Raw genomic sequence first — 22,415 nt, 5'->3', positions numbered from 1 at the left:
CCCACCCCAGCCCAGCTCTCTCCTTCCTGCTCCAGGGTGATGCTGGAGAACCAAACCTGTCTGAGCACACCAACAGAGCCCACGCATGGTCCCTCCTTCCCCCTCCCCTCTGCCCACTCTGTTCCCCACAGCCCCACGTCTCCCATGGAGGACTTCAGGAAGGCAGAGCCCAGAGCTGACCCTCTGGCACCTGGCCCAGGACAAGAGCAGGCACAGGGCACTGCTGCCACCTCCTACAGGGGACAGCATCGTCCCAGCCACCTCCTCACCATGCAGCTGCCCAGGAGAGGATTTTAAGGATCAGGGCAGTGCCTATTGACTAAACATTCCCTAACACGACTTTACATCCCAGAGGGAGCTCAGGGATCTCTCTGGGGACAGGTTACCTGCCAGGTGACCTGCTGCACCAGCCCTGAACATGAGAGACTCCAGGGAGAGAGGAAATCTCTGTCCCAGCCTCCTCGTCAGCCTTCCCTCCAGCCAGTTGTGGTCCCACAGCACAATGCTGGGCAGAGCCTTCCCCTGCCATGGGATTTACTGAGCTGTCAGCAATCATCCAGGAAGTGCCCCCAAGCACAGAGGCTCTGTGCCATGAGCAGGGATTTGGGCCCCCCACATCCCACGGCCCTTCCCAGGCAGCAGAACCAGTGTTTGTCCCCCCTTGCTCCCCAGGCCATCTCCTGTCCCTGAGCACATCCCCTCTCCCAGGGTTTACCTTCTCCAGGAGTACTGACCCATGAAATTAAAAAATAAATTAAAACTCCCTCTGTCCTAGTGGGCTCCAGGACCAACAGCCAGGCTCAAACACACCCCAGTCAGTGAAATCCAGGGAATGGTGGCCACTCGGGCTGGGGCTGCTGCTCCACTCTCTCTTCTCCTGGGAATGAGCAGCCCCTGGAGCTGCACAGAGCAATAACGGGGAGAGACCCCTGGCAGGGAGCAGAGGGGGCCCTCAGGCAGAGCAGAACCCCAGGTCCCTCCCGTGCAGAGCATCAGGACGAGCTCCAGACCCCCTTCAGAGGAGCCTTTGCTCCCAAAAATTCAAATCCCAGAGCTCCAAAAGCCTCCCCCAGCCGAGCCACGCCGTCCTCTGATATGCATCTATTTAAAGTATATATTAAATCCCATGTCTGGAAAGACTCCCAGTACCCGACTTTAAACAAAATCCCTTCTTTGGTTGTTTGTTTTTTAATCAAGAAAAGGTATTTAATATTAAATAGAACATTTATTGCCTTGTAATTATTTTACTGTAGCCAGGTATTCTAGCACTGAATGGAAGATCTTTTTCCATCAATCTGCTGTATCCAAAGTTTTGTATAAAGTTGTAGAGGTCGATTTTTTTTTATTTTATATTCAGAAAATTTCTCTTTTTATAAGCATTATTTATTATACAATGTATATACTTGAGTTAACTAAGATTATATATTATATAAATATATATATTTGGAGAAAAATATATTTCAACTTCCATTTTTTTTTGTGGTACATCATTAAAGAAAAGGTAAAAATTCAAAAAAATGCACTTGCCAGCTTGTGTGGTTTGGCTCTGAGGGTCCTGCTGAACAGCTACAGAGCAGTGGGTCATCACCCAGCTGCTCATGGACAGGGACAGCCACGGAACCATGGAATCCCAGAATGGTTTGGGTTGGAAGGGACCTTAAGGGTCACACAGTTCCAACTCCCTGGCATGGGCAGGGGTGTCTGTTATAGGAATCAAGACAATGATGGCAAAAAGAAGAGATTTTACAGCTGAATGCTGAGATTTTGATTCAGGGAGTGCCAGGGCACAGTGTGCACAACTGAGATTCAGCACAGTCATGGAACCCTTGGGGTTGGAGAAGACCTTTAAGATCATTGAGTCCAACCATTCCCACCACTGGTCCCTGTCCCCAAGTGCCACACCCACACAGTCCCTCCAGGGATGGGGACTCCACCCCTGCCCGGGCAGCTGTGCCAGGGCTGGACAACTTTCCATGAATAAATCTCCCAAATATCCCATCTAAACCCTCCCTGGCCCAGCCTGAGGCCGTTCCCTCTCCTCCTGTCCCTGTTCCCTGGCAGCAGAGCCCGACCCCACCCCGGCTGTCCCCTGCTGTCAGGAGCTGTGCAGAGCCAGGAGATGAAATTAAGCAATGGATCAAACCAGGCTCCAGACTTTGCACACTCCCCATGTGTACTCACTCACAGGCTGCCTCTGAATCACCTTCCAATGTGCTGGACAGACCAAGGTCCACATTTTCTCCTATAAAAACCTATTCTCCTGTCCATGAATAATCCAGTGGGTGTTTCTGCAGCATCCCCTCGCATCAGCAATGCTTTTAGGTGCACACCATTTTCCACTGCACTGGCCTCAAATGTACCTGTCTGAAGGACAAAATAAATATAGAATCACTCATATTCTTGCCCTGATCCCCAGATTACACACAAAGCCATCCCATGGATCCACGTGCATGGCCAGGGTGTCTCTGCTGGTGCCACCACCACTGACATGTCCTTCCTCACCAGAGAACCTCACCCATGGAGGGTTATGGACTTCCCAGCTCTGGAGTGAAGCTGTCCCTGTCTGCCCACCTGTCCCAAACCTTCCTCCACCCCACACCGTGCCCCCAAAACCCATCCCAGCACCTTCAAATCTGCCTCTGGTCAACAACTCCATTTCAGGGCCACATTTCTGGAAAGTTCAAGATGAAACAGGGAAAGGAATGGGGTGAAGAATTCAGCCCTTACAATGAAAGCAATATTGTGTATGTATTATACAATTAAAGCCTCTCTGCCAGGAGGAGCCATGGAGAACACACAGGTGGTGGGAAGGCGCTGCCCTTCCCTTGTGCCACCTGCAGGGAACATCTCAGATGGAGATCTTGGAGTAGAGGTTGGAGTGGGTCAGGTGTCACACCCAGCAGCCCAGCCTGGTTTTCCAGCCTTCCCCAGGTGTGGGATATCCCCACCCCACACACACAGACACACACAAGGCTTGCTCAGCCCTGCAGAGGCCACACAGCTCCAGAATGGGCTGGACCAGAGTGCTCTCACTGACTTCTGTCAGAGTAAGAGGGGCCAGCTACTCAGGCTGGGCTAAATTCAATCCATCCACACTCAGGCACACTCTGAGCACCTCTCTGGCAGCAGCAGCCCTGGAGCAGCTCTGCTTCTCACACACACCAGCACCAGACACAGATGGCACCCAGGTCATCACAAGGAGTTGTGCTTTTTATTGAATCCATTGAATGTGCAATTAAACCAGATATTTATTCATCAATATAGTTCTGGACACAGACACGATAAGGTTTACATCATTTACTCTGAAATATAAGTTACTGTGTGCTGCTGTCACTCGGACTGGCAGAGGGAAGGGAGGAACAAATAAATTCACAAGATCATACACAAAATGAGAGGGAACCACCACTGGGACTCACAACAGCATCACAACACAACAGCACTGCCAGAGGAGCAGAGTGGAGTGGCTGAAACACTCCAACTGCTGTGAGCACACTGAGGACAACAGTACCTCCACCTGGGCCTGGAAGGACGTGGGGCACCCTCCTTCCCTGGGAACACCCCTCTGGACACCACTGTGGGTCTGGTCGAGTTTAGGAAGCTACACTGACTAACATCTGCTAAATGGCTTTGATTTCATGCCCCACCACACTGAGGTATGTTCCAGGAACCTTCTGGAAGGAGTGGAGCCCAGGGCAGCAGCCTCAGCATCTCCCTGAGGCCACAGGAGCACGGGAAGGAGCGCGGAGCAAGGTTTGATACATTCCTTTATTTCAGTGCAAAAACATGGCCATACACATCTCGTGCACCTGCAGAGCATGGCTTCCTCTCTGTCTCTAAGGAGGAATTTCAACCTTTGGTAACATGGCAGGAAAAAGGGATAAAATGAGGCTGGAGGATACCAAAGCTGCCAACTACAGGAACTCAGGAAGAGCTGGAGGCTGTAACCAGCATCGCTAAAACTGTTGTTGAATTAACAACAAGGTTTGATGCCTTAAATACTGGATTTGGAAATTTCCTCTACTCTGATCAACACTTCCCTGCCCTCTTCCAGTCCCCAGTGCCACCAGCAGGGTCCCATCAGGCCCCAAAATACCTGGCTATAAATAAAGTGGGTGCAGCATCCAGGCACTCCTGGAGCTGGACTCCTGTGGGCTCTGTCTGTGGGGCGTGGGTCTGGCTCAGAGTTCAGTGAGGGCTGGGGTGACACCACAAAAAGCCTTCACCTGACCAGCATCAGGCAGAGCAGTGCTTCAGCATCCCTCCACCAGACTGGCAGGATTACTGAAAGCCAGAATCTCTTTCCTACTGCAGGAATGCTGGACACAAGTGAGGGTCAGCCCCAAACCTCACAGGACATTCCCCCTGCTCACCCCAAAATGCACAGAGACAGAAGCACAGTGTTCCAGGAGACACTTCCACATGACATCAGAATATGAAAGACAAAGAATAAAGGTACTGTATTGCACTACACATGCAGGTTCCACACGGGGCTCTGGGGATCAGGGGAGCATTTCACTTTGTCCAGTGTGTTGAGCACAGGAGAGTAAAGATCCCAGTGTTTGTTCTCCAGGTTGGTCACTTTTCCAGCTGTTGATCTTGCACTTGGTCCACCTTCAGTCTAGGGTAGGGACTCTTGCAAAAGAAGCCAAATCCATCAGGAAAGCATCATGCACATGTATAAAGCATCAAGCACACACTGGAACCCACTCACATGTAGCCAGGATAGATAGTGGTGTGAGTTTCCCCAGCACAGGTACTGCCCTACATGTATTAGAAAGTCATTCTCTAGGAGATGCCACTGTCCCACTGGGTTCAACTACTCCCTGTGGCACCTATGGGGAAAGAGTAGGACAGCCTTCTCTCAGACAGCAGACACAAGAAACCAAAATTCCAGATTTTAGATAAACAGCTGGATTTTAACTCAAGCAGAATCTCTTTTGATTTACTTTAGTTAAAGAAAGGTAAATTTTGGCCCAGTATCTCATAGACACTTTAAAAGTCAAGGGTAAATTCAGAAAAGCAGAGAATTCAGGCATGCAGGTTCCCAAACCTTCAGGACCTCCCCCCTCCCAAATTGCTCTAAGAACTGATCTGATACAGCTCTGACAATACAGAGGGGCCAACAATGAGAGCAGATCCACCCCAGTGCAGGCTCCCCTCACAGCAGCTCATTTCTGAGCAGAAAAGAGAATTTAAACACTGCTTTAAAATAAAAGTACTTACGTTCCTTCTTCTCTCAGAAGAGCCAAGAACTTCTTCACCCGATACTCAGGATCCATCTAAACACCAAACAGATCCCCATTAGTGCCAGGCAATCCTTCAAGCAGCCAAAAAGGAAAGCATAGAATCATGGAATGTCCTGAGTTGGACAGGACCCACAGGGATCATGGAGTCCAACCCCTGGCCCTACACAGACACCCCAACAATCCCACCCTGGGCATCCCTGAGAGCTCCTGCAGCTCTGGCAGCCTCAGGGCTGGGACCATTCCCTGGGGAGCTTGGGCAGTGCCAGCACCTCTGGGGGAAGAGCCTTTCCGTGAGATCCAACCAAACCTTCCCTGGCACAGCTCCAGCCCTTCCCTGGGTCCTGTCACTGGTCTCAGAGAGCAGAACTGGGGCCACAAAGGCTGCTGGAGCTGTGTTTGCTTTGCCTGGTCCTGCCCTGAGCAGGGACCAGCCTGGCTGTGCAAGAGTTCTGGAGCTGCCAGGGCAGGCTCAGCCCTGCACCCCGAGAAAAGGTGAGTGGCACAGGCTGTTTGTGTCACAGGGCAGGAGACGGGAGCACACACAGGCCCTGTTCCCATGGCACCTCACACCCACACCCTGCTGCCAATTCCAGCCAGGCCCACTCCAAGTCTGCTTCCACCCACCCCTTCCCAGAACTGGGGCAGCAACTCAAACAGGAGGAAAGGGGCTGAGGATGTTCTGAGGGCTCCTGTCCCCCCTGAGGTGCAGCAGCACCAGGGCAGGGCAGGGGCAGCACAAACCTGAGCCAGCACAAGGCTCCAGAAGGGGCAGCACCAGTGAGTGCTGTGCATCCATCAAACAGGAACAGCCCCCAGGGAGCAGCCCTGCCTCCCCCAGGACAGGGACAGGGACAACAAGAATGGGGGTTTCCATCCCTGGGTTCCCATCCCTGCTTAAGCAGGGCGGGTTCATGCGCAAACGTGGCCATCCTCCATCTCCTGGGATACCTGCCTCTCAGCTGTGCCACCCTCCCAGCAAAGAGATTTTTCCTACTGTTCACCCTAAACCTCCCAAGCACCAAGGTGTAGCCACTGACATGTTGTATCTCATGAATTTTCTTTCTTAATCAAAAGCTATCAAGGATATTTGAATGACAATTCAAATCGTGACACGGCAGGGACTGCAGGGAAGGACAGCTCAGCAGACACCCAAGCTGCTGCTGGAGGACACCAGCTGTAGCTGGATCTGTGCCCTGTGCTGGTGCACAGGATTGCTGATCCTCTCATGGAATGGCTCCAGGGAAATCTCCCTTAGATTTGCACCAAAATACAGTGAGTGATGACTATAAACATTTGAAAATCAGAGGCTGCTGTTTCTCAGAATCTTGATGTTGTATTCCAGAAGTTCTTGTGTCCTATAAACTCCAACTTGTGTTCCCTCTGCAAATTCCATCACCAACTGTATCATCACAATACAGGGGATTCCCTCTGGGAACACCCAGGTGATTTATGAAGTCACCTGGTGTGAGATTCCCAGCTCCATCACCCACTTGGCAATACACAGGCCAGCCTCTTTAAACATAAAACTGGGACTCGTCCTTGGAGTGGGGAAGCAGTGTCAGCCTGTGCCCTGGCCTCCCACCAGTGAGGCCACACGTGGGTCTGGAACTCCTCCATCACATCACATCACATCACATCCATTTTACATCCCTCAAGGAGAATTTCTTGCCATCCCAGATGTGAAGAAGCCACCTATTTAAAATTCTGACTGCTGCAACAGAGGGCAACACAAATGCCTTCAAAAACAGCTCAGAAGAAAATAAATCCTAAACCAACAACAGTGTCCCAGCAATGCGGGGGAGAAAGAGCCAGCAAGAATTTCTCCTTTGTGCTAAGAAAAGCCTAAAAATGTAAAATCTCCCATAGTCGTGAGATAGGAGAGCAAGGCCAGTTCCTCAGTAGCAACTGCTGAGCTACTTTTAGATCAGAAAAATAATTTCACTGAAACAAGAAGATTTAGAGGAACTTACTGAGGCTCACTGAGCATTTCATTTGGGGTTTAAGCAGCAAAGAGCACTGGCAACAGTCAGGGTCCAGGAAGAGAAGAAAGGTGAACCCCCCCAGCAGAGTGTTTGGAATGTGAAATACTCAGGGACTGAGAGGGACTGTGGTACCACCCACAGGAGAGCAGACAGAGGGTGTCTGCAGGGTCCCTCCAGCCTAAGTTTTCTCCACAACCTCTCCCAGCTGACAAGGAAAAGCTCACCTGTCACTGTGCCAGTCTCACCTTTCTGTGGGGGATGTGGCACTTGGGGACATGGTCAGTGGTGTCCTTGGCAGTGCTGAGGGAACACTTGGAGGGCTCTTCCCACCTCAGTGACTCTGTGGTTCTGTCAGAAAGGCTGAAGGCACAGGAGCTGGCACATGAACCCTGAACTGATCACCTGGACACCCCCTGCCTCTGGGGGCATCCACAGGTCAATCCACACCCCCAGACCCAGCATGGGACCCTCACCTGGCAAAAGGTCCTGAGTCTTCCCCACCCACAGGGCTCTGCTCTGACCCCGTGGCTGATCCTGCTGAAGCACGAGGTTGGACTGAGCACAGAACACCCTGGGTGGGAAGGGACCCATGGGGAAGGATCATCCAGTCCAACTCCTGGCCCTGCACAGACACCCCAACAATCCCACCCTGAGCATCCTTGGGAGCTCTGGTGGCCTCAGGGCTGTCCCTGGGGAGCCTGGGCACCCCTCTTTCCCAACAACCCCCTTTCCCCACAGCCAACAGATGAGACTCCCAGGTGCATTCTGACCTCGCTTATCCTACAGTCCCATGACAACTCCACCACCTCCCTTCCTGTATTTCTGAATGTTCCTGGCATTTCTGGATAAAGCCTGAGCCCAGCTCCAGGTGGGCCCACAATCAAGGTGTCATTCATAGACCAAGCCCAGTGGATTGAACACTGCTCAAACAGCTGGGCCCAGGGAGCAGGGCTCAGGGGCACAAGTCCCTGTGTGCCCACATGCCAGGCATCACCTGGGAGCCAACATTCCTGAAGCTCCTTAGTAACCAGCGGGGCTGGGGCAGGCACACCCTGAGCCTGCAGGTGTGGGATGGCACCAGGAGAGGAGAGTCCTGCCCTGCTGCTGGTGCTGCCACTCAGGCAGCCTCAGCTGCAGGGAGATCCAGCCCCACACACCCCTCATGCAGCTCAGTGAAGGGGAATGCCAGCTGGGACATCCCCACACACCAGTACAGCCTGGGGACAACTGCCTGCAAAGGGATTTCTCAGACAGACACAGGCTGTGTTTGTAGATACCACACTGAATGTGTCTCCTTCTGAAAGGGCTTCTTCAGAGCAGATCCTGAGGTGAAACCTTAGGAAACCATGGGAAGTCATCACAACCAGGAAATAGCAACGGTCCAGCCAGAGGGTTCTGCTAAAAACCCAACAGGACCTGACATAGTTAGACAAATCTCTTCTTTTCATCCTTAGAAAGCCTGTTCTATAGCCACCAGCTGGAATTCAAACTTGCCAAGGCCATTGTTCTGTTCCCCAAATGGAAGATGCTGCCTCCCACCCCTCTCCACCTGGACACCAAGGCTGTCCATGGACACTGAGTCCATTACCTGCACTGGCTCCTGGGGAGACACAGCATTTACCTGCACACACAGCTCCTTGTTCAAGAGACTACAGCTGGCAGCTGAAAGGCCACAAAAACTCAAACTTGATCAAATTTTGTATTAAAAATGCAGGCACAAACCCCAGAGGCTGGGAAGAAGCAGAAGCTGGAGTCAGTGGAGCACAGGGGCAGCAGGGTCAGGACTCCTGGACATACCTCTGGTGCTCTGTGAAACAGGAAATGCTGCTGCCAAACTGGGGGGAAGATTCTCTGGAACAGCAGCGTGGGGACTGACCCTGTGACAGAGCTCAGAGAGGTGACAAGAACCTGGATGTTCCTTCCTGGGGAGTGCAGCATCCCCAGGACATCCAGGACCCCTCAGGAAACAAAGGAACTGAAGGGAGGTTGTAAGCCTCCAGTCCAGAGAAGGAGATCGTCCACCAAGACGTGACCAGCCCCCAGTGCTCCTGAAAACCTGCCATGAACCCCAAACCCTCAGCATGTCCATGTGCAGCGTTTGGTTTAAAATAAAGCAGGCAATATTCTATGGTGATCTTTCAAAGTTCCCATGAAAGTTAAGATACATTAAAGACAAGCAGCTTAGATTAAGTTTTCTTTATGCTGATTAAGCTTTATTTATGCTAAACAGAAGTTACCAAATCAGGAAACCCTGGAGGTGCCAGAAGGGGCTTTTGGGAACACTGCCTGACTCATCCAGGCTCAGGAGACAGACCTTGGCTTTGGGAGTGCTGCCAGCAAGGTCCAAGAGCAACAACACAGGCAGGGAGAGGAAGCAGGAGAACCAGCCCCCAGCCATGGAGAGAGCACCCAGCAGTAGCCAGGGCAGGCTGAAGCCAATGTGGGACCCAAGAGCACTGGAGGTGGCCCTGTCCTGCAGCCAAGGCCACTGCAAACACTTGTGGATTCACATTGCAAACCCTGAGTGTATCCAGGGATCAAAGGCTTTGTTTGAACAAGAACAGAATCATTCCAGGATACTCAGTGTACACAAATGTGCTTTAAAGAAAGCCAAGAACACCAATAACAGAGTTTGGGGGAAATTAGGCTGCCAGAAATTATGGGGTTACACAGCTCATAAACAAGGTGGTAATTCACCCAGGGGACTAGAGCAGTTCAGGTATCCCAAGAAAGGATTTTGATACTGAGGGTCTGGTTCACTGTGACTTTAGCCTGAAACACACTGGAAGTTATTTGAATAATCCTCTGCAGGAATCCCTGCAGAGAACTGAGAGTGGAGCCACTGCTTTAAGAAAACAAAACCCACCATTAGATTCAGAGGAAGACACAATGTGCACATTTTTTACAAAGAATTCAGTCACCTGGCATCTAATCAGCTGAGCTCTGAGAAATTTCTTCCATCACTTGGAATTCTTAAGTGATTCCAGGCTGAAATCTCCTTTGAAAAGCTGTGGTACAACTCAGTGACAACAAGATGCAGTGCTGGATTTCTTACCTAGTGCAATTGTGCTTTCCTGTAAGAGCCTGGCAGATCCCAGCTCCCTGTGGGCTCCAGTGCCCAGATCCCAGCTCTGCTCCCTGAGAGCCTGCACTGCTCTCCTGTATTTATAGCACTTCAGCAGATGGAGTCATGGAAACACCTCAGACCTTTTGGAACAGAGCTGGTTCATATTTAGCTGCCATATGCTGTTACCTCTGCTGTTACACAACCACCTGAAGGCAGTGCCAGAGCAGGAACCACCCTGCGGCTGCCAACCCTCCACGGGCAGCAAAGGGACACCCTCAGTGGCTCTAGGGACAGTGGCAGCAGTTCATGCTTGATGTTCAGTGTGTGAGAAAGGGCACAGTCCCAACTCTGCCTGTCTCCTTCAGGTGGTCCTGGACTCACCTACACAACAAAGGTCTGCTGAAAAAAATTAATGCCCGAGAGCAGCTTGCCTGCACAGCCTCAGGCAGAGTGAGGATTCTGTGTCAACAGTGTCACTGGTCACAGAATCATGGAACACCCTCAGTGGGAAGGGACCCACAGGGATTATCCAGCCCAGCCCCTGGCCAGGCCCCCCAGCAATCCCACCCTGTGCATCCCTGGCAGCACTGTCCAAACCCTCCTGGAGCTCTGGCAGCCTCGGGGCTGGGACCATTCCCTGGGGAGCCTGGGCAGTGCCAGCACCTCTGGGGGAAGAACCTTTCCCCGATATCCAACCTAAACCCGCCTGGCACAGCTCCAGCCATTCCCTGGCTCCTGTCCCTGCCCCAGAGCAGAGATTGGAGCTGTCCCTCAGGAGGAGCTGCAGCCCCACTGAACTCTGCCCTCAGCCTCCTCTGCTCCAGCTGAACAAGTGACCTCAGCTGCTCCTCCTATAGCTTCATCTCCACACCCTTCACCATCTTCAGGTCCCTCCTGTGGACACTCTCTAATTCCTTTCTATCCCTATGACATTGTGGTGCCCAGAACTGCCCCCAGGAGCAGAACGGGCACAGGGGCCAGGCTGGGAACAGGGCTGGGGTCAGCATTCCCACCTCAGAACTCAGAACTGCCCATGACTTACAGAACCTCCACCTTCAGCTTTGAAAACAACCAGCACTTGAGGAGAAAGCAGCACAAGAGCACGTCCTGTGTCACAAGAAGGGAGCCATTGTCAGGGCTCAGGGAGCACGAGCGTGGCAGAGCCCGGCAGTCCCTGAAGGCCAGCACCTCTTAAATGCTTTTAATACATGTGAGCAATGACTTACTGACTTGCCTCTAGCTATGGAATTAAAAGCCAAGGAAGAAGAGGAAAAAGTAATCTAGATAAATGACTTTATTCCCTGAGGTGACGTGCAGTCAGAGCATATCCTTAGTGCTGAGCAAGTTTTAACAGAATTGTGAGGAGTGAACAGAGGGGTACACGACTCGTCTGCTCTGAACTACAAGTCTCTTCACTTCTGCCCTGCCTCTGCGAGGAAGATCTGAGAACAGCTCACTCAGCTGCACTAAATCCATTTGATGGGAGCAGGGGGGGGCTGGGGGAGCACTGGGATGTCAGGGGAGGATTAGGGCTGCACCCTCAGCCCGTGTCAGCATGAGCATGAGCTTGCTGGCTGGCTCCAGGCATGGGTGCTGCTGCGGGGGAGGGCTCAGAGCTGCATAGTTTTACCCTCTGCAATTATTTTCTTTAAAGTGCTGAAAGTGGTAAATAAAGAGAAGAGCAGCTGAACAGCCTGACAGATTTATCTTCTTCAGGGAAAGAGCACATACACCTGCACAGGCACCTTCTTCTTTAAAAAAAAAAAAAAAAAAAACTGAGGTGATTGCTATCTGCAATCTTAACATGCTGGGTGGAGAAAAGAAATTCCATGAAAGGTGAGTTAATCCAACCCCTCCCATAGCCAGATGGTCAGATGCTCTGAAGTGCAGCTCTGAACAGTCCATGGGCACGAGGGAGGATTTAAAGATCTCTGTGGACCAAGATGTAGTGATTTCTTTGTTCTGAACATTTCCCCTCACTGCAACTCTTTTCCCAATTAAACCAATGCAGAGGCTCCCACCAACACCACGGCTCTGCAGAGAAGGGAACCTCCAGCACTGCTCTAGGGCCCCAATGCTTCCTCCCCAGAAGCATTCCTACCTGTAAGGACATTTCTATCAGCATCAGCAGCTTCTTGATCCCGATCCACACCGGCTTCCCTTTGACGTTCTGTGCAATCGTGCTGCGCTCCTTGTCTTTGAAGTTACCCAGGAGCTGGGGGGGAAATCATTTTAAAAAATCAACAACAGGAGACTGAGAGTAGGAATAATGGCACCTACCTTGGGAGAAAGGGAATGGGGAATGGGTAGCTAGAAGCTTTTACTAGCTGAGAAGGAAAATGTGTTGCAATGTATCTAAGACAAGGCAAAACACAAAGAAAATTTCTTTAATTCCCTCATGTTTTTTTCCATAATATCCCTTATCCAGCAGTTAGTGCTGTGCTTTTATGCTGCACTCCAGGTCTTCTCCAGATCAGGGTCTACAAGGAAACTATGGGTCAAGCCACAGGGAGTTTCCACAGCTGCTGCAGGAGTGTCTGTGTCTCTCAGGCTCCAGTGACACCACCACTGGGACAAGTTTGCCAATGGCACCAAAGATTTGCCTGTTCAGTTTATTTTAACAGCTTTCAGTACTCACTACAACTCCCACTAGGGCATAGACTAAGGAGACACTGAAGGCAGGAATATATAAGGAACTTATAATTTCTCAGCACCAAACACCTTCAGCTGATGCTGTTCCAACTCAGAGCTCAGCACCTCCAGGCACGTTCAGTTTAAGTGTCCCAATTATACTCATTACCCACTTCCCTGCCCTTGGAATGTTTCGATCCAGACCACAAACCCTTCCCCAGACCTACTGTTCTCTAATTTTGCCTTAATTTAATTCATTAAAAAGCAAATTGAAAAGCCTCAGAACTGCTATGTTATGACATGATGACAAGTGGGATGGGTGTTACCAGACACAGCTACTGCAAAATCCCTCATTGCCAGCAAGTTTTGAGTCTTTTGTCATCCTTGAACTTTTCCTCACCTCTAAAGCCTCCATGAGCTGCTCCCCAGTGGCAATGTTGGGCACGTGGATGGTGGTGCTGAAGGCATTCAGCATCTCCATCTCCTGCAGGACGTCCTTGCGGCTCGTGGTCCCGATGATCAGGAGCTTGCGGCCCTGCCCAGGCAAGGGAGCCAGAGTCAGGAAAGGAAAAACTGCAGAGAACCAGCCTGGGGAAGGTTCAGCTAACTACAAATGATGACTGGGAAATGGCCATTTAAAAACCCACTTCAAACAAAATTAATGGGATTAAATCTGTCAGTAATTGAAGTCACCAACAGCAGCCACAGGAGACCAGGATCAGCTCTCGGAGCAATGCCACCAACAGGGTCCAAGAATTATGGTGCACAAAGCCCCACCACACTCACAGCTCCTTCTGAACCCATCATTATAAATAGCTGGATCCTCATTAAATTTAAAAGCCTGAGCAAACTCCCACTCCCAAAAGCTGAATTACAAATGACTTCTCGGGGGAACAGTCTGTCTTTAGGAATCTGTGGGTACAGTGAATTCCCTACTCCTGCACAGGCAGTTCCAGTGGATTTCCAGCTCATGCTTTTGAGCAGAGGCTGCTGTGAGTCCCTGAGTTCCCCCTGCAGCTGTACAGGACAGTCCCACTCCAGCAGCCTCCAATTCCCAATCCAGAGTGCACAGAGTAACCCCAAGTCAGCCCAGGCAATAACAGGGTTTAAGAATAACAGAGCAAGTTGTGGAAAACATCAGCTGCAAATGCAAATCCACTGTTGTTTGTTCACCCTGTAGAGCCCTTTCCACTGCTATTTGAATTCCCTGTGCAGGGTTTGGACACTGATCAATATTGGCTGACAGAAGGAGCTGCTGGGATAGTCAGGCAGGATCATCAGTCCCTTTTCTGTCCCAGTACACAGGGAGCTGGGAGGGGCCTGCTGGCCAAGGACCCCCCTCTTCTGCTGTCCAAGAAGTTTGGCTGAGGCTCCAGGAGTGAAGGGAATGTCCAGTGCCCACCTAGAGGATGCTGGGCACTGCCCAGGCTCCCCAGGGGATGGGTACAGCCTGGAGGCTGTCAGAGCTCCAGAAGCATTTGGACACCACTCCCAGGGATGCACAGGCTGGGATTTTGGGGTGTCTGTGCAGAGCCAGGAGCTGGATTTGATAATCCTTGGGGGTCCCTTCCCACTCAGGATATTCTGGGATTCTGTGCAAGTTCTATATTTCAACTTCATGACACAAAACTTCATCATTCTAAAATCTATTCCCATAATAAATCCTGTTACTGCTTTGCATTCCCTTTGCAGAGGATGAAAACCTATTTAAACACAGTTTTGATGCACAGCGCATCTGCACAGGGTCTGTTCTTCCCTGCACTCACTGAACAGATTCTGCTCCAGGTGCTGGACACTGAGCAAGATCCTGAGCTGGGAATAAGCTCCAGTGCTCACTCCAAGTTGGGCTTTAGTCCAAGAGAGCAAAGAGAAGGAATACCAGGCAGGTGGAACCGGAGCATGTCCCAGGTCTCCAGTGTCACACAGGGCTCTGCAGGGGACACTGTGCTGCCCCTCCTGAGTGAATCCCCGTGTGCAGCTCAGGAGGCACCACAGCACCACTCAGCCACCTCTTTGGAAAAGAGAAAATGGGGAAAAACAGCCAATTCCTGAACTGAAAATGCAGCTTTAGAACTGCAGCAGGATGTTTCAGGGCTGAGGGTCCAACACTGCCTGCAGGTCACCTGGGAAAGGACACAGTGTCCTCAGGAAGCAGCAACACAGCCACTCCATGGTATTTCTGCCCAATTCCACAGGTGCTGCTCCCACTACATCCTGCACAGCCACAGCTTTACAACTGCACAAGATTTATTTGCTTTTTGATGGTCCAGCAAGGCCAGGAAAATATTACAGCATTTTATAAGTTTGAGCCAAATCAGGAAGATCTGCCTGGCAAGATGAAAACCCAACACATGCAGTGGAGGGAAAGTGAAAGGAGTTTGATCCTCACTCCCACAGGAACTCAGGAAGCCCCATTGGGGGCCCATCTTCAAGGAACCATGGAATCATGGAATGGTTTGGGTTGGAAGGGACCCTAAGACCTTCTTGTCCCACGCCCTGCCATGGACAGGAACACCCCCATGGGAGATTTCCAGCTAAAGCACTGCATAGACCAAGAGGATTAAGAGATGCTCAGCAGCAGAAAAGCTTTTTGCCTGCACAAAGACAAAATTCCAGCAGCTTTCCACTACAGAAAGGGTTGGTAAAACAGGGTGTAAACACTGACCTGGAAGCTGTGTGAGATGAGTCCCCAGAACACCCGAATCACGTCCTGCTCCTGAGCCCACAGGCGTGGGCCAGACAGAGACATCTGCTCCCAAGGACAGGGCTCAGAGGTGCCTCAGCCTGCTGAGATCTCCTGGCAGGGCAGCAGAACTGCTCCAGGAGCACTCAGGAATTAGCAGCAGAACTGACTGGGAACATTTCAGCTATGCCTGCCTTTGCTTTCACTGCTCTGAATTTCCTCACCACCCTCTCCTCAGGGAGCTCTTGCTCCTCCTGTGGTGCTGCTGTGGCTGATGTGGCAGACCCTGTAACTCAGCAAAGGAGAATTCCTGCTCCCTTAGCCAAGGAATCCTAATGTCTTAGGTTGAAAGATTTAGCTGGGGGTGTGTATTCTATCACTATCTGTCAGAGCTGGGGCAGTTCTCTGCTGTTCTTTGGGCAGTTTTCTTTATCTCTCCCACAGCCAATCCTCCCTCCAGGAGATCTCTGCTGTCCATGGCCAGTGAGTGTCCCTGCATGGCTGAGAAAATTCCATCATCCCATGGGGAGAGGCTCTGCCCAGGGGAGGAGCCAAGCATTCCTACCTGGATACAATCTGACCTTGGGAACACCACAGCAGCCTTTGCCCACTGCATTCCCAGAGGAGCAGCTTTCTTCTCCACTGCATTGCCAGAGGAGCAGCTTTCTTCCCCACTGCATTCCCAGAGGAGCAGCTTTCTTCCCCACTGCATTCCCAGAGGAGCAGCTTTCTTCCCCACTGCATTCCCAGAGGAGCAGCTTTCTTCCCCACTGCATTGCCAGAGGAGCAGCTTTCTTCCCCACTGCATTCCCAGAGGAGCAGCTTTCTGCCCCACTGCATTCCCAGAGGGAGCCCAGGCCCATCTCCAGCAGCCCTGGAGCTTCAGAGGAAAACTCCAGCCTTGTGCAGGATCCCTGCTCCAGCAGAAGCACAGCTGGCACTGCAGGAGGGCTGAGCCACCATGGGATGGGACTGCTGCCACCTCCCTGACCCACAGGCTGCCAGGGCCTGCTCTGACTCTGGCAGTGGTTTGGTTTTTTGTTTGTATTACTGCATTTGTATTTTTTAATTTTCCTAGTAAAGAACTGTCATTTCTATTCCCGTATCTTTGCCCGAGAGCCTCTTAATTTCAAAATGATAATAATTTGGAGGGAGAGGGTTTGCATTTTCCATTTCAAGGGAGGCTCCTGCCTTGCTTAGCACACACCTGTCTGTTCAAATCAAGACACCTAACCATCCATACACATGCCAGGCACCTCAAACAGCTTCACTGCTACACAGCTGAGGTACCAGGGCACAGAGGAAGCCAAGGACAGTCTCCTGACCAGAATTGAGGCCTCCAAAACACAGAACAACCCCTCCTGCAAGTGCTGGAACACCCAGACCCTTCTGCTTCAGAAGTGGTTCTCCTAAAAACTTATTTATTACTGTATGGAACTCTCAAAATCCTGAACAGCTTGGGCAAGGGGCTGTGTTAATAACAGTTTCCCATGAACTATGAGCATTTAAGAGGGAAAAAACTGCTCAGCTGCACTCAGGCAGTGTCTGTTCCCCAAATATAGCTCCCAGCATGTGTACAGTGCCTGGCACACTGATCAGGCATCAATCAAGGGGATAACTACCTCAGAGTGGCTGCCTGAGGGATGCTGCCCTCATACATTAATGAAGTCTGTACCTGACTACAATAAAAATGGAATTTATCTTGGAGTTTCATCAGGAAAGGACACAGGCAGCACAGGAATGCCACAGTGAGGGGAGTTTTACCTGCTGGCACTTCAGGTGGCCATGACTGATCTCAGTCTCAGCCTTTCCTTCCCAGCTGCTGGAGCCCAGATGACACACTCCTCCTCCCAGGAAAGCTGCCCACGCTCTGGACTCATCCAGCAAACATTCCCTAAAGGACCAGTTCAGTGGTGGCCAACCTGGCCAGTGCCACCCTGAGTCAGCTGGAGCCAAAGCCAGCAGGGCAGTGGGAGATGGCTGCACACACAGAAAGGGCCCTAAAGCCCTGTGACCACTGAGGGAACCACTGGCATTGGTCCCTGGGGGAATTCTGTGGGAACACCAGCTCAATCTCACTCTGTGTGCGACCACCGGGACAGAGCAAAACAGGATCACCATTCTGCCATGTGAATCCAGGAGCTCCTTCCTGTCCCAAATACAACTTCAAATCCATCATTTCTGAGCTGGGATGTTCACCTGGAGAAGGGAAGGGCCTGGGGACACCTTAGAGAACATTCCAGTGCCCAAAAGGGGCTCCAGGAGAGCTGGGGTGGGACTTGGGACAAGGGGGAATGGCTTCCACTGCCAGAGGGCAGGGCTGGATGGGATATTGGGAAGGAATTCTTTCCTGTGAGGGTGGGCAGGCCCTGGCACAGGGTGCCCAGAGCAGCTGTGGTGCCCCTGGATCCCTGGCAGTGCCCAAGGCCATGCTGGACAGGGCTTGGAGCAGCCTGGACAGTGGAAGGTGTCCCTGCCATGGCAGGGGTGGCACTGGATGGGCTTTAAGGTCCCTTCCAACCCAAACCATTACATTTTTCTGTGATTCTGTTTAGTTGGAGAAGTCGGAGAAAGCACCAGGGATGGTCAGAAACAGGGAATAACTTCCCTAAATAGATCCTTGGTAAAAACAGAGAGGTTTATAAAATCATAGGTGGTGTAGAGGAGATGAGGGAGAGAGTGCTGCTTGTCATTTCAGAAACCAGGGAGCACAAGAAGGAATTCTCAAACATCAGATAAACTGAACTAAAGGGTGTTTGCTCTCACCAACAGCTCAGCTGGACTCAGGCACGCACAGTGCTAAGAATGGAAAGGCTTAACAAGGTTGAAAAGCACCAGGATGAGTTCCCAGAGGGCAGATCCATGAGAAATTTTTAGATATCTCTGTTAAAATCTATTCCCAGGTCCCTGAACCACTGACGTGGTTGGGAGCTCCTCAGAACAGATGGATACTCCTCAAAAGTACTTCAAATTTTTAACAGCTCCACCCAAAAGATCCTGATTTTCCCTGCTTTCCTCAGAAGAAGCCATGCCTTCAATTCCCATCCTTTAAACCTGACCCCTGGAAAGCAGCCAGAGTGACCCCAGCACTGACAGGGCAGGAGTCCCTCGAGCTCCTCAGACTTTCAGGCAACCCAACAAACAAGTGAGAACCCCCAGGGCAGCACTGCTTGCCCCAGGAATTATGGAGGCAGCAGGAAAAGCCATCAGACTGAAAAAGCTGCCCTCACCCAGCTCCTCTGCACTGACTTCCTGGAATTTGTTCTGGTTCCAGGATCCCAGGATGGCTCAGGCTGGAAGAAGCCATGGTGCCACTCCCTGCTTCTGCAGGGTCATCCCAGAGCACACAGCACAGGCTTTCATGTACTGATGATGTGGTCCCATTTTCAGAAAAAATTCACTTTTTTCCTCCTTAATTTCTACAGCAGCCATGGTGAAGGCAATGTGCCACGTGTTCAGCCCACGGAAAATTAGGATTCAAGCCAAACTTCCAAAAATCAGGCATAACATGAGAGTAAATTACCAAGGAAGGAGGAACAGCTTAAGATGATTTGGTGTCAGATTCACAACCAGGGCAGTTCCAGCCCAGTTCTTCCATCACCAGAGATCAGACACAGGCACAGCCTTAGACCTGAATTCATCCTGTCCATTTTTAGGCAAAGTGGCCCAGCTTGGAGCCCAAGATCCCTCTGTGCTGACAGGGGGCAGAACAGAGGTGTGTGTCCTGCCCTTCTGCCTCCTAGAAAAGGGATGAGCCCAGAGCTGACCCCTCTGCTGCAGGGATTTTACCTGAGTGAAAGATGTTCTCATGCACAGAACTGTGGGACTTGAAGAAGCCTCTTGAACTAATTAAATTTTCCAGGATAGATTCGTCTACCACAGCAGCCACTTCCCAGCAGGCAGCACATCTCTGCCCAGGGGGAACCAGAACGTGACACAGTTACAGACTCTGCTGTGAGCAGCTGGAGCCTCAACACACCAGTGGAGTCCCCAGCTACAGAATTTCAGCAAATCCAGCCAGCCCCAGCAAGGGGAGCCTGAGCTCTGCTGGAACCAGACACTGATGACACTGAGGTGCCTCTGTCACCCACCAGCTGCTCACTGTGCCCAGGACCCTTGTACACCTTTATCCTTCTGTCTGGGGTCTTGGGAATTCCTCCCATGCAAAGGGAGACACACAATTCCCCAGGTTTGTGCACATAAAAGTAACAGCATTGCTGACTAGAATTGCTTCCAATTCACACCAAGTGATGTGGAATCAAGAATGCATCTGGGATTACATCAAACAAGGAGATTACTTCCCTGTAACTTTCATCAATTGTCAAAAGCCTCCAGTGTCCCAGTGAGAAAAGGGGCTGGGGGTTTTGGGAGCAGTGGAAGGGCAGCTCCAGAAGAGAGTCTCCCTTCAAGAAGAAGGGCTGGGGGCTCTGGGAGCGATGGAAGGACATCCCCAGGCATGAATCTCACTTTGAAAGTGGGGCTGGGTGCTCAGGGGGCAGTGGAAGGGCAGCCCCAGGCATGAATCTCACATTGACAGTGGGGCTGGGGGCTCTGGGAGTGTTGGAAGGGCAACCCCAGGAGTGGGTGTCCCTTGGAGGGAAGGGGCTGGGGGCTCTGGGAGCGATGGAAGGGCAGCCCCAGGAGTGGGTGTCCCTTGGAGGGAAGGGGCTGGGGGCTCTGGGAGCGATGGAAGGGCAGCCCCAGGAGTGGGTGTCCCTTGGAGGGAAGGGGCTGGGGGCTCTGGAAGTGATGGAAGGGCAGCCCCAGGAGTGGGTGTCCCTTGGATGGAAGGGGCTGGGGGCTCTGGGAGCAATGGAAGGGCAGCCCCAGGAGTGGGTGTCCCTTGGATGGAAGGGGCTGGGGGCTCTGGGAGCAATGGAAGGGCAGCCCCAGGAGTGGGTGTCCCTTGGAGGGAAGGAGATGGGGGCTCTGGGAGCAATGGAAGGGCAGCCCCAGGAGTGGGTGTCCCTTGGAGGGATGGAGCTGGGGGCGCTGGGAGTGGGTGTCCCTTGGAGGGATGGAGCTGGGGGCGCTGGGAGTGGGTGTCCCTTGGAGGGAAGGGGCTGGGGGCTCTGGGAGTGGGTGTCCCTTAGAGGGAAGGGGCTGGGGGCTCTGGGAGTGGGGTGTCCCTTGGAGGGAAGGGGCTGGGGGCTCTGGGAGTGGGTGTCCCTTGGAGGGAAGGGGCTGGGGGCTCCGGGAGCGATGGAAGGGCAGCCCCAGGAGTGGGTGTCCCTTGGAGGGCACCTTGCCCAGGCAGACATTCCCTGAGCCTGCCCAGCCCGCTCTGGCTGGCTGGGGATGCTGAGGGTCCCTCCGCCCAGGCCGATTGTTGGGAAGCAGCAGGGAGGCACATGTGAACCTCGGTGGGGCTGGGGAGAGCCTCCAGGCCCCGTGTGACTCTGCATGTAGATGAAGCAGCCCCGGCTTTGGGAGCTGCTGCTGCTCAGTTCTCAGGGAAGGCTTTTTCTCCTGCTCGGCTCCCTGCTGAGCCAGCCCTTTTCAGCCTTTCCATCCCCCAGTCCCAGCTCCTGCACAACACAGGCAAACTTGATTGAATTAAAGACCCAAGAGAACATGGTTTATTTTCTTCTCTTCAAGGCATTTCAGAAAAGATTTTTAATTGGTTTAAAAAAAGATGCTGAACAAAATGGAATGGTTTTCAGTCCTCTTGAAGCAGCAGTAACAGATAGCACTATTTAACACTGCTGAGTGGAACCACAAGCAGGAACTGTGACTGGCAATTTAAAGCAAGCTCAGAGAGGTTTCTAGTTTATTTAAAGTGTTTACTCTCAAAAGAAAACCAGAACCTCCAAGTGTTTGCCCTTCCCACACCACGTTCCAATAATCCAGCCTCCCTCAGAAGAGTGGAGCCTGGGAGGCAGCTTCAATTCAACAGAGACACACACCTCGATGCATAATTAATAACATTTCATCCCAGAAACGCTTCTCTTCCACACAGAGCCTGCAGTGATTGCAGGGAGCTGCTTGCACATCAAGAATATCCCTGCAAGTGACGTGACACCCCACTGAATTCATAATCTGGGCCACAGCAGTGGCAGCAGCCGTGGTGACAGGACAAGGGGGAACAGCAGGGATAGATGGATACTGGAAGGAAATTCTTCCCTGTCAGGGTGGGGAGGTCTGGAATGGAACTCCCAAAGAGGCCCTGGATCCCTGGAAGTGCAGGGGGTGGAATGAGATGGGCTATAATGTCCCTCCCAACCCAATGATTCTTTGAAATCAGCTCAGTATTTCAGGTGCCCCCACAAGTGAAACACTGAAGCAAAGGGTAACAGGTATTGTCTCCCCAGCATCCTGCCAAGAATTTCTCTCAGCACAGGGATGTCCCAGGACATCCCATTTTTACAAGGAATGATCCTAAACCATGATCCCAGTCCCACAGAAATCCACAGTGCTTTGTCCCCACGCAGGTCAGTCCCACTGATGCTGCTCATGCACTTAGAGCCTGAATCTGCATCTCAAATTCCAGCAACCCCCTGAGATCAGCCATTCCCTCCAAAGAAACTGCTCCTCAAGGCAACCTGTAATCTCAGAGGGGACTTGGAAGGTGCTGATTAACCCTCAGGATTATTTCCATCACAGGTTCCTAACTTGAGTTGAAAACCCCCAAAGAGTCTCCGTGCCCAAATCCAACCCTTCTAACAGTAAAGTGTCACAGCAGAAAAGGCCTTTCCTGCACAACTCTATTTCTTACACACAGCTTTGGGTTTTTAAGTGCCCAAGATCCCCACATGCATGGCTATCCCAGGGAACTCACTACAAACACATCAGGAAAAGCCCTGCTC

At 51.7% G+C, this 22,415-nt stretch overlaps 1 protein-coding gene across 2 annotated transcripts in view; it reads right to left on the bottom strand.

The window, feature by feature from the left end:
* Positions 1 to 4,433: 4,433 nt before the first annotated feature.
* NSF (N-ethylmaleimide sensitive factor, vesicle fusing ATPase) overlaps positions 4,434 to 22,415 on the bottom strand; it is an 80,140-nt gene continuing 62,158 nt past the window's right edge. The window contains exons 18-21 of one of the 2 annotated variants that reach the window (XM_068212191.1): positions 13,327 to 13,461; positions 12,397 to 12,510; positions 5,224 to 5,279; positions 4,434 to 4,632 (exon numbers count right to left, since the gene is read on the bottom strand). In XM_068212191.1, the coding sequence (XP_068068292.1) occupies positions 4,614 to 4,632; positions 5,224 to 5,279; positions 12,397 to 12,510; positions 13,327 to 13,461 (324 nt within the window). In that variant the 3' untranslated portion in view covers positions 4,434 to 4,613. Of the gene's footprint in view, positions 4,833 to 5,223; positions 5,280 to 12,396; positions 12,511 to 13,326; positions 13,462 to 22,415 lie in introns of both variants that reach the window. The other variant, XM_068212192.1, reaches the window with a different exon arrangement.

The sequence above is a fragment of the Anomalospiza imberbis genome, chromosome 22 (assembly GCF_031753505.1).
Source record: "Anomalospiza imberbis isolate Cuckoo-Finch-1a 21T00152 chromosome 22, ASM3175350v1, whole genome shotgun sequence".
Lineage (NCBI taxonomy): Eukaryota > Metazoa > Chordata > Aves > Passeriformes > Viduidae > Anomalospiza > Anomalospiza imberbis.
The sequence above is the reverse complement of the archived record's forward strand: the minus strand, read 5'-3'. Positions and strand labels throughout refer to the sequence as shown.